Raw genomic sequence first — 12,611 nt, 5'->3', positions numbered from 1 at the left:
TTGCTTTTATGGCTCTTTGAGTCAAAAAGGTTCCCGACCCCTGCATTAGTGATTGGTGAGGGTGAAGCAAAGTCAAGTCATTTAACTCCTCCGCACAGGTGCACAGTGAGGCAGGCGCTTTTCTGCCTCAGCACCCATGGGTGAAGTGAGACCAGTAGTTCTTGGCACAATTATATAAATTCACAGTAAAGCTTGGTTAGTTAGTATCATTTCTTAGTATCCAAACAAATCATTCATTTTGAATAAGGTAATCACAACATCAGGTAGTTAAAATGAAATATAACTTTACCACTGCATAAATGTAACATTTTTAATGGATTTTAATTCTATATTTACATATTGACAGGCTGTGCCTCCTCTGACAACATGTCACTGGTCCACATCAGTCCCACGTGAGCCAAATATAATACAGTAATCCCTCGGTTATCGCGGTTAATGGGGACCAAAACCACCCGCGAAAAGTGAAAATCCGCAAAAGTAGCGACGCCTCTTCAAAAATGCTTATTTATTTATTTTATGTTTTTTAATTTTTATTTTATTATTATTTTTTTTTTAGACCTGCGAAGCTCTGGAACCGCTAAGCAGCGAGGTCCCACTGTAGACGCTAACCCTCCAACAATTAGGAGGTAGTTCGGTAGCTTCGCAGATAACATGGACAGTTTTTTGCTATAATAAGCCAAAGTGAGACCGAAACTTTCATCCTTGCAAATTAAATGAAATGTAAGGTAGCAGGCTGTCAAACATATGGAAAACTCTGCACCTCTTCTTCAAGAGAAGAAAGGGCTCAGGCATTAAACAATGGAAAGAAGGAAGGAAAGAAGGAAAGAAAAGCAAGAAAGAAAGACATTTATTTTCCAATTTATAAATAACTTATTATTTTTTATATCAGATTATAATTTAAAAAATAATCTTCCTGCTATGTTACCCAATTCATTTAGGACACCATCCACAGTTTTTCTTCAGATGCCACAGTGCGCACGTTGTTGAAACGTTATTAAAACAGAAATCTGGTGCAAAGTTGAGCATATAGTTGACACGATGGCTTTTTGAGAATCTTGAAATCCAAAAAGGATTGCGCAGATGTAATGTAGGTAAATGTAAGCAAATCCACGAAAAGTGCACAGCGATAAGCGAGAGATTACTCTCGATAGTATGATCGCTATTGAACTGTCGGGTGAGTACTCTATTGTATTATCTTGCTACTGGGTGATAAACACATACATGACTGGAGGTGTTCAAATCTAGACCTAATACATTTATATTCTATTGTTTATGATTGATGACAACCTCATACTATATTTTCACAACATTGTCAGAATTATTTTTCTTTTAATTTTATATTCTTACTTCAACTTAAAAGAAATTACACTCACACTAAAAAATAAATATTGATAATCTTACCGCATTCTCGCTTATTTCTTTCAAATATTCTAATATTTTTACTGCCATTTATAACTCTATACTAAAAAATATATTTTATCTTCTGGTAGATTTTATAGAATTTTGGTTATTTCCTTTTTTTTCTTATCTTGGGGGAAATGTTTCTTAAAGGGACAGTGTGTTCCGTTTGACCACTAGATGTCGTTTTATTAAATAAAAGGTTACTTTGCTAATCTAAGATTTTAATTTTGTATTTTTTTTCCTAAAAAGAGCAAAATGATCTTTTGATTATTTTAAGTATGACTATTCACATTTGAAAATAGAATAGAATAGAATAGAATAGAGTACAATAGAATATAGAACAGAATATACCTTTATTATCATTGTTACAAAATGGGTTGTACACATTGTGACAAAGAAATTCGACGTGGCACTCCAAGTTCACATTTTGCTGAGAGAATTGAAAAAAAAAAAGATTAAAGATAATTTACACAACATTTACACAGGAAAGTGTGGGCATGGAGAGGCAGAAGATATTTACATTGGGTGTTTACATACAGTTTGGGGATCAATATTTCTACATTAACTTTTAACAAAATTGTACTTTAAAATAGGCAAATGTATATATTCTAGCGTTTAGTCACATGTTTCTAGTGAAAGAGGTCAAGACGTAAACGACGTGAAAATCTGTCTTTGAGTCAAAAATGGGAGTTCACCTGTAGTTTGAGGCCAAACAACCTAATTTGAGATTTTCTTTTTGCACAAGAGAGCTAACAGCAAATTAAGCCACTAGTCTTAGAATTCACCCAAAACTGTGAAACCACGCTGAAGGCTTTTAATATCCATGTGTAAGCCTTGTCATGTGACATCATTTTCAGGATGATGCTGTGCCAGTGGAATGAACTCAATAAAAGCTTTCCTTCCACTAGACATCACTCTGGAAAGGAAAAGAATAAACCCTGCAGTGTTGCTTGATTTAATTTGTCACAAAAGGTTAATCCAATCAAAGGAGACCCAAGTGCGTTCATAAGTTAATCTTTGGAGGAAACGCGCCAACAAATCTTTTCCTCAGACGGGCTTTGACAGAAATGAAATTCTGCTTTTAGCCGCCCAAGGTGGTGTCGTGAGGGAGGACGCGAGCGCCGTATTGAGGCCCGCGGCGTGAGGCATACAAAATAAATCTAGCGAGACAAAGAATCGACATCAGATTGCTACACTTCCCTTGACATAAGTCAACATGTCGGCCACAGGGACGAACACGACCTTCTGTCTTTAGCCGCTTGCCACAACTGACAGAACTATTGGTGGCCTCGGAAATAAGGCACCATCATGAATGCATCTCAGTTTGAGAGTAACTTTGTAACGCGTTCGTGGAATGCAATTCATACATCCGACAGCAAGCGCTAAGCCGCGCCCACCATAGATCCGGTATCCGTGTATGACAAGTGGAGCAAATATGGCGGCCGGGACAACAACGGCAACAGACTCTTTAATCGCTATTCTTGATAGAATAGCCATATCATTTCTTCCGGGTTATGCAAAAGTATCTCAAAAATAGTAGTAAAGTGTCTCAATCATTACATTGGTTGGTTGGTTGGTTGGTTGGTTGGTTGGTTCCCTTAACTACTAGTGTCGTAGGGGCACCATTTCCTGTGGTAGTGTGTCATGGGCAAGTAAACCTGGTGGTGCCCATCCCTCTCCAGGCCAACATTTGTTTCCACCCGGTCTCGAACCGGGGAACTTTAGAGTGTTGGGCTAATGTGCTAACCACTGCACTTTGGAAATGCTATGGTTGGTTGGATGGATTCCTTAACCACAAGGGTCGTAGGAGCACTATTTCCTGTGGTGTGTCTTGGGCAAGTACAGCCTGGTAGTGCCCAATTCTCTCCAGGCCAGCATATGTTTCCACCCGGTCTCAAACTGAGGACCTTTCGCGTGTTATGCAGACTTACTCATGGCATGAAGGTGTCCAAAGACACTAACCTTGTAAGGGTGGACGCAAAATGTTAGCAATCTATGAGGAAGTCGTCGGCCCTGTACCAAGTATTTGTCAGCTTTGACAGACTCTTACTGTAAATGTAGAGCAGGGTATGGAGACTTTATTGTTTTCCCTCCTAACAGACCCTCGTGAGTTTTAGATAAGTCACCTCACTCTTATTTCTAGGCGAATTTAATGCTATACATTAAGCAAAGTTTTCTTTAGCTCTCTTTGCAGATAACCTTATAAGTACCTTACCTATGACAGAACATAGCCATTCCGGAAATTTTAAAGGCGTGTCATGTATTATTTTGTGATTTTAAATTCTGACACAAAACAGTTTTTGGTGGATTCTAAAACCGTGCACATTAATGTACCTTTTTTGACCTATAAGATGACCAGTCATCAAACTTAAATAGATATAAAACAGGGTTAGTAAGAGAATAACCAAATTTAGGATTTCGAATCTACAACTATAAAATAAAATACTGAAATCAGGGGGTCAACTTTATGTGCGCATATTCGGTTGCATGTCACCAGTAGCGAATGATGGGCAACGCACTGTGAGGGCCGTGGCTAATACAGCAACAACGAAAAACGGTAGAAGAGATGAATAATTTGGTATTTTATTTGAAAATAATATTTTTTGCAATACTCCATGCCTCAGAAAAAAATAAAAATGTCTAAGACAGTAGCTAGAAATGGAAGAGCACTTTGAGTGGTTTAAAGCCAATAGACAAAATGGATATAAAGTGTCTCAGCGAAGTGTTCATTTGCAAGCTCTCAAGATCAAACAAGACAAGAAATATGAAGGCTTCACCGCTTCCATAGGTTAGGGTACACCTTGGTATCTAGTTACAAATGTACGGTCATTTGTAACTGCAGAGTTACTTTTACAATAACGTGCTACCTTGGTTGTCAGTAATCCGGGGTAACGAAATTATTTCTCAAATGAAATAACTAGTAACGGTAACTAATTACTTTTTTTTGTAACATGCCCAACACTGCTGGGGACACAATGCGAAAGAATCATTTACTCATCCCCAATCGCTGATCCTACCCACGCCCGACTACAGATTGAATAACATCAATCAAGTCGATTTCATTTAGAGGGATTAGCGGCATCCTATAAAAACGGTTCATCTCCTCTTTTTGGTATTAAAAGCTTGTATTCTCATGTTTCAATGCGATTGATAGCAGACTTTGTGTGCGTGTCGGGGGAACACGATGCAAGCATGACATGACTAAGCCGGTTGTTCGATTGGATGAAAGCCACCGGGCCAGCCCACTGATTGGCAAAGAACAGGGTTCGTGCACCTTTTTCATGGCCCATTTCAAGAGCTTTTTAAGGACTTTTAACGCCAATTTTCCAATTTCTCCAGTACGGTTAAAAGATGAAATCCGGGGAGAGTAATGTATTTTGCAGAGCCACAAATATATTGTATACATTTTGTGTGTGTATTTATCAAGACATGCTTTTTGGATTTTAAGTACATTGTGAATGGTAAATGGTAAATGGACCACATTTGTATAGCTCTTTTCAAGTCACTGAAGACCTCCCAAAGCGCTTTACAATGTACTTCACACTTACCATTCACACACACACTTATACGCCTTCTTGTATTTGTTTTTGAGATAAATCTCTTCAAATATAAGTGTGTGTAAAAATGAAGAATAGGTAGTTACATTTTCAGTTACAGGAAGCTCTTCTCATTACATTATACCACTGGGAGACGCTACCTTTATTTTTTTGCATGGCCCATAATAAATGTCCATAATTGATATGTACTCCTTGCACAATAAACTTTTTAGAGTGACCTCTTTTGGTGTAACATGCACCTGTCATCACGCTTCAAAGGACAATGCCGTACAAACTAATGCCAGCCGCCATTAATCACGAAGGAAGAAGAAATGCAACGGAAAATCCAAGCCAGCAGAGAGCATTGTTGGCCTCATTTTTAAGCAGCCTCATTGAGAAACATGGCAACAATTTCAAGCATTTTCAAGCACCTTACCCAAAATGTAAGCACTTTTCAATCCTTGAAAACGCAACATTAAAATTCAAGCATTTTGAAGGATTTCGAGCACCCGTACGAACCCTGACAGAAAGGATGACTTACATCAATGTAGTTGGCGTTGATATAGTCAGAGTTTGGGTCTCCTAAGAGAGGGTTGAGCTTGACTCTGTGGCGATCGTCTGACACAGGACAAAAAAAACACAAAACAGAATCAGACAAACTGTAATAAAAGCTTTTTTTGAACACTGTCTTTTTTTTAGATGATGACTTACATCCCAGTAAGGTATCGTGCCTCCCTTTAGTTTTGTCTTTCTTCTTTGTGCAGTCCCAGCCATCAAAGAAGCTCTACGTGGAGCACAGAATAGAAAAAAAAACATGAATTAAATGCATTCTTGGGCAACCCACTCCATTAACCCTAATGGAAATAGTGCGCATTTTGTCGAACTGTGACGAGTGTTGGTGGCTTAGTTTAAGGAGCTCTGGATTTTGTGGAGAGGTTTGATGCCATGAGCACGCTATGTAATAAAATAAAACAAAGCTGTGAGAATTGTGGACCTTTTCATATAACCACACCGACAATTTCACACAGGCTTGAGCTTACACTTGTACTGAGCGGTGAAAACAAGAATATACCACAAAATGTGGACCTTAGGTTAATGTGGATATGTTTCCACGCAGATCCTTATTAGAGGTTATGCCAGTACAAATTAAAAAAAAAAATTATGTCAACAATATGATCGATTCAACTGCCTCAAGTCGGCAAGCATGAGTGCTCTGACAAAATTAAAATAAGAGAATTCCGAGAAGGGATTTATCTTTGAGTAGTTGGCAACCCATGAGGTACTTTAATAAGTATGAAAAACAATAAGAATGTTGTGGAATAATGAAATAAAATTGAAGACATAAGCAGTAAATCCATGTGTTATTTGTATTTTATTTATTGCATATCCGCACATGGGGTGAGAGGAAGTATTTTCATCTATGCTGTGTGTTGTGCATACAGCAAATTTGAAGAGTTGACAATAACAAAGACAATGGAACTGGCAAGATTGAATAATTGGAAATTTCTCTTGGAATGTAGTACATATATTTGATATTTGCTTAGAAAACCCGCTGCAAGATTGAGTAATGAGTTTAAGGGTGAAAAAACCTTGGTCCATGGGCCATACAGTTTTTCAAACATTTGACAGCAAAACATAGTGTATTTTACTATTGTACTACTATCAACCGGTGTGTGCTCCCAGCATGCTCTTTGTATCCCCGGCACAGTTCAGAGACGAGGAGCAGGATGGTTTCCGGCAACATGCACCCATCGTTCTTTTAGCCCAAATTATAGAAATGTTAGCAACTATATGGAAAGGAAAAAAGAGTGACTATTACTTGAGTCTGCCTCGTGCATTTTCGATGGATTGTCAAAAACCGGCAAAAGCAGGCGTCATTTGATATTTTTCAATAAACGTGAGGCAAAAAGGTGAACAAATACATTTATCATTTTTGTCATAGTTTTTTTAATTTTTATTTTTTAATTATGTGTTTCTCGTTTGATGTTTATTGTGTAGTCGTATAATTTTAACATGTATTTGTTTTATGTTCTGATGCTTTATTAAAAAAATATACTCTAGTTTTGCAAGGCTTGGAACGGGTTACCACATTTTTATAGTGTATATTTAAGTTTTCAGGTTAAAAAGCTACTCCCAGAAATTAAATTCATAAGTAGAGGTACCACTGTACCAGATTTATTTGTGTAAAACACGCACCCATAATTTTGTATTAAAAATTGTAAAAAAAAAAAAAAAAATCTCAACTCAAACTAAGCATTGAAAAGGTTGTTGAATACATCCCGCTATGATTAAAATAATTAATTGACAACTATGATCACAAAACCAACATATAATTTACAATGCATTTATTTAATGTCCTCCAAAGTCTAATTCAACATCAGATACACCCGTGTTATCGTGCTTCGTCTCTGGTACCCTGAATAGAAATCATGTGATACCTAGATAAAATCAAATGCGCGTTAGACACGAATAAATACAATACAGCTCCCTGTGTCAACCTCACTGATTTATAGTCAAGCGCACCACCTCAAATGTCCGATTCTCTCTAGGAAATCTCACAATACCCCCCCTCCTCAACTCAATACATTTTCTCCTTAGATTAATATAATTCTGGTAGGTCACCCTTTTGACTACAAAACAGTGAATTCTCCTAAAGGAGAGGGATTTTCAAGCCTGGTGTATGCAATCTTATCCACCGTATTCTGTGGTATGTAAAGAGCATCGGGTTATATCTCTAGCCTGTTTTTTTTGTGCGCCTTACAGGCCGTAAAGTAAAGAAAATAACTACAGTTGAAACAATTCTGCAATGATGTGCAATGAGCATGTAAGAGGCTCAAAGCTTTTCTAACTGCTCCAGTTGCTTTTCACAGCCACGTGGAGCGTTTACTGTATCTGCTTAAAACCACAACACAACACTTCCAACACTCTCTGTAACGCATGAATAAGCAAAACATTTGGCGAGATCTTTGCACTTGTAAACAAAACAGTAACCAAACCTTTTCATTCAAAAACAGTTACAAGGCACGCCTACACTCCCGCCGAGGGTTATCTGCAGGGACTGAAATGAGTTCTACAAAGAGGTCCCCTCAGATGTCAGCACACAAACACACATTTCAAGACTGGAAATTCCCCCCCGCACCCCTTCTCGAGCCCCCTGTGGTTTCAAGCCACTGGGGAAATACGATGAAACTCTGCCAAAGTCTGCATGCTGAGCAGGGGATTACAATGCAGTCCTCCCCACAAGAGAGCAAAGAATCAGCAAAATCCTGCATCGGATTACACCCTCCTCCTCACTTCCACTATGTGCCGCCTCCTCTCTTTCAATCTTTCCTTTTTCTTTACCTCCGAACTCTTTACGTTATATCATGTGCTACTATTTTCCTTTCAACTCAAATTTTGATGCCAGACCTCGTAGCTTTTTGTTTCTCTGCCTCTCAGACATGGAGAGAGGAGCGTGGAGGGTAAAAACATATGTGGCGCGTGAGGGGGCTGTGCAATATTGAAGCCGTACAAACATGTTGAAAATTGATTAGCAATCCTCACTGGCGTGGATCAGATGTGTGGGTTGGTTAAGAGGATCAATTAAAACGAGCTGAAATAAGATGAAAGCGCTGAAACCAGAGTCAAATGCAGGTTACACAAATGAGGCATTTTTAGCATACTTTAGACTACACAGTCTTTGTTCCACGCTGCAGTTTTGTCTTTAAGGGACTTTGTGTACTATTTAGTGACCCTAGTGGTAAATAAACTTAATTCATTAATGAAAAAACTATATTGATTTGAATAACAAGCAAAAATACATGAACCGTCATGTAAACATACATTTTTTCAAAATATTTATAGGTTAAGAAATTTGTATTTACCTTAAATAAACTGTGGCTCACACAGAGGGAGCTGAGATAATTGTCCCCCATCTTGCTTTTACATGTACACCCCAAACAAAAGCTTTTTGAACACCTAAATCCTGTGCACCCTGGTCATCATGAGAGGATTACCACTTGTGAGACTCCTTCTCAAGGTTTCTCATTATCCTCATGCTGACATTTTTGAGTTTTTCCTTGCCTTCGTGTTAGTCTGAATATGTATTAATTGAAGAAACAACACTCCCAAAGTAGATGCCAACTTCATAACAACATTTGATTGAGATCTATGATCATTAACGCAAAGCTAGAAATGTTAACGCTTTTAAACATGTCCCAAGTGGTATTATTTTCTAAATTATTGTGTTTAGATTATCAAATAACTTTTGATAGAAATGCTCTTTATCTCCAAACGTTGACTAGCCACTCTGACCTCAACAAGGCAAGGCCAACCTTGGCAATGACCATTTCGAGTTCCTCAGCAAAAATTCGACTGTACCCGAGTGGATGTTGACGTTTGCGTCACGGGGAAATAAGTGCAGTAACAGCAAGTGCCGTACGTAAGAACTCCCTTACAACTCACTGTAAATTATCGATCGCTGTTTTTACAGATCCGTGGGTGTTCCTCAGGGAAATAAAACGCGTGCTGCCTGCTGGGTCGGTGTAATATGATAGTCCTCATCAATTTCCTCACTTTGAGAGACACTCCATCAAAACACATACTCCAGCAAAAAGGTGTGTATTGATTTTGTTTCCAACGGATTGTTTTTCCCACGGGGGAAGCTTTAATGAGTCTACAAGCTTAGTTCCACTGAAGTGGGGGGAAGGGTGGTCCTCAGACAACAACGCCAGGAGACAAAAGATGTTCGTACCTTCTTTTTTTATTTTAAATCAATGCAACAAGTTGAAGGTGACAGCGGTGGACTTTGCCCAAAGGTGTGATTTCAGTGCATACGGGGCACATCAAAGGGACAATGAATCTTAGGTATGTGTGCCCTAAATCTCTCAAGTAGAGTGAATGAAGCCACTGACAAAAAGGAAAACCAGCCACACAAAATTTTGTTGGCATATTGGATGATTGTTGGGATGTAACGAACTTCACATACTCGAAATGTTGCTACTCTGCTGCCATCTCTATGCTTAAAGTAATGTTCGCAGCCTCAGTCAGCTCATTTCTTGAGTACTAATAAACTCTTCTTCTTCATCATTCATTCTTTGGACTAGTATTGGTACTATATTTGTAACAGACCTTTTCTTATGTTTCCCAATTTCAGGCTACAATAACAAAAACCCAGAGACGAGGATGATTGATCATAATTGATCAATACTCTTTGGGGAACAAATATTTCTGAAGGCTATTTTGTGTTAATTTCTTAAATTTTAAGGAATTTTAAGGCGACTCAGAATTTGTTGAATACGTTTGTTTATACACGAAATACGGTTATGACATTACAACTATAGCAAAAATGGACACAATCAATTGGCCTTTTATGTTTTAATGTACATCTTTAGCCTTCCATCCATCCATATTCATTCTAATCTAATATACTGAATCATTTCATCTAAAAACACATTCAAGTTCATCTAGTAAAAATAATCAAAATAAATTGAAGTAAAACTAATCAAATCTGAAAAACGGTGACCAAACCCCCCAATTCCAACCCCTAATGCCGAGCACCAAGCAGGGAGGCAATGAGTACCAATTTTGTAAGTCTTAGGTATGACCCGGCCGAGGCTTGAACCAGCGACCTCCCAGTCTCAGGGCAGGCGCCCTACCCCAAGGCCACCGAGTTGGCTTGGTGATAATAGTAAAACAAAATTTGTGTGATAAAAAATGTACAATGTTGGATAAAGAAATGTGGTTGTTTTTATAACTGCACTGGCAAAGAAACCTGTCAGTTTACATAAAATTATGTGTTTGACTTAAATGGGCAAAATTCCTGCATTTCTGATGAAGATAATGTACAATTATTCCAGTGGTCCATTTCACAAATTAGGCTTATTGAAAACCTGGAATGGTTCAACCCAAAAGCAAAGGAAACACTGATATGGCCTTTTCAGAAATGAGGGAAAAATCTACAAAAGAAAAAGGAAAAATTATAACTGTTTTAAAAGAGACCTTACATGAGATTTGAACCAGTTACCTAAATAAGAGTCTTTGAAACTTTTCTTCAATTTATCTCAATTTTTTTTTCTTTGTCTGCCCTTTCCAGCCACACATTGAATGAAATGTGATCCTTTTTTGGGAAGGGGAGTGGCCTCAACCAAAGTATGCAAACATATATTTTGTATAAATTTCGTTCCTACTTAATGTGATTGGGGAGGGGAGGATCAATTTATTAATTAGTGGGCATGAAAGTGCACAACATTCATTGTGCACACAAGTAGTTTCTTACTTCTTTTCATGCTTCTTTTTTTATGCCATGTCGGGGTTCCTTATAAACTTTGTAGTTCAGGAGGAGTCGAAAATGACACATGCGGTTTTCCTATTGCCATTGTGACTCATTAATTCAGGGTTTCCCAACAGATGGGTCGGGACCCAAAAGTGGGTCGCAGACTTGTTTTCAGTTGGTATTTGCCTTGGCAAAATAATGCTGAGAAGAAGAGAAAAAAAAACAGCACATTTGAGAGAGGGACCACATCACATTTTATTGTGATGTTGTTGGTTTTGTTTAATTTAATTTCCTAATAATAGTGGGTCCCAAGAAAGTTAGTGATAAAGGGAAAGAAAAGTAGAAAAGAGTGAAAACAACAATCGAATCGAGCAAGGAAAATGATGTACAGTAAATGTTTTAAAATGTTATATTTGGTATCTGGTATGACAGCTTATAGTAATCAGAACTCGTCTTATTGGAAAAAATTGAAAAACAAACAAAAAAACAAACAAATGAATAAACCCACTCACTGGGGGGGTGAGAATACACAGCAGTTAGGAGTGGGACAAACATTAAATGTTAATTATAATCTGATTTTAATTTGCTGATTCAAACAGCTTTGATTTAATGCCAACAATACTGGTTTGGAAAACTGAAGATGTCCCTGTTAAAATGACAGAGCTAATTGGATTTACATTTGCCAGGCCTTCTGATAAAGCTCACGTGATGGATTGCGGTACGCCTTGCAGGTGTACATGCAAATCCAAGATAATTCTGTCACTCATGAATAAAAATGGAGTTACACAATCACTGGAAACCAGCTCACGCGGTCCAGATTAGCTTCGCTATTCGCAGTGATTAAGACACGCCGTCAGTCTTTTGCTGTGAGATCATCCCTCCATCCATCTTATAATTCGTACGCCGTTCTGGGTCACGCTTAAGTTAAAGCCATCCTAGTGGACTTAAGTGTGACGGACCAGATTCAATGTGAACTGATCGCTAGTCAGTTTTGGCGTTTGAAGAATTTTTTCCCTTTTGAGACTGCTGTTGACCTGAGAACAAGCAGTCGTGTGAGACTGCTGTTAACCTGAGAACAAGCAGCCGTGTGTCCAACCGCCATGCGGACACAGGCAAAAATCAAACTTTCAAACTACAAACTAAAGTTTAACATAAACATTAGTTTTTTAGAATAATTTCATAGAAACCAAATTCATTAGACACAAACACTAAGAAATGTGTTAAAGGAAAGTTAAAGTCTCCTGGGGCCTATTTCACAAAGAAGGTTCAACAGGTGGTGAATCTAACCCTGACTTCTGAGTTATGCCACACTGACATTTGTTTTTTTGAAAGCAGGAATAAAAGGTGGATATATTTTACTATCTTTGCTTTAAAGTGTGTAATCCTTTCATTCAATACATTCCATAAGTGGAATTTCTTTC

General features: G+C 38.0%; 1 protein-coding gene across 3 annotated transcripts in view; it reads right to left on the bottom strand.

Annotated features, from left to right (window-relative positions):
• The window catches only part of ptprub (protein tyrosine phosphatase receptor type Ub), a 298,931-nt gene that overhangs the window by 54,873 nt on the left and 231,447 nt on the right, over positions 1-12,611 (bottom strand). For all 3 annotated transcript variants that reach the window (XM_088326610.1, XM_088326611.1, XM_088326612.1), the window contains 2 exons: positions 5,649-5,721; positions 5,479-5,555 (listed from right to left, as the gene is read on the bottom strand). In XM_088326610.1, the coding sequence (XP_088182736.1) occupies positions 5,479-5,555; positions 5,649-5,721 (150 nt within the window). The remainder of the gene's footprint in view (positions 1-5,478; positions 5,556-5,648; positions 5,722-12,611) is intronic.

The sequence above is a fragment of the Urocampus carinirostris genome, chromosome 2, assembly GCF_059441175.1.
Source record: "Urocampus carinirostris isolate Australia breed hairy pipefish chromosome 2, RoL_Ucar_1.0, whole genome shotgun sequence".
In the NCBI taxonomy this organism is placed as follows: domain Eukaryota; kingdom Metazoa; phylum Chordata; class Actinopteri; order Syngnathiformes; family Syngnathidae; genus Urocampus; species Urocampus carinirostris.
The sequence above is the reverse complement of the archived record's forward strand: the minus strand, read 5'-3'. Positions and strand labels throughout refer to the sequence as shown.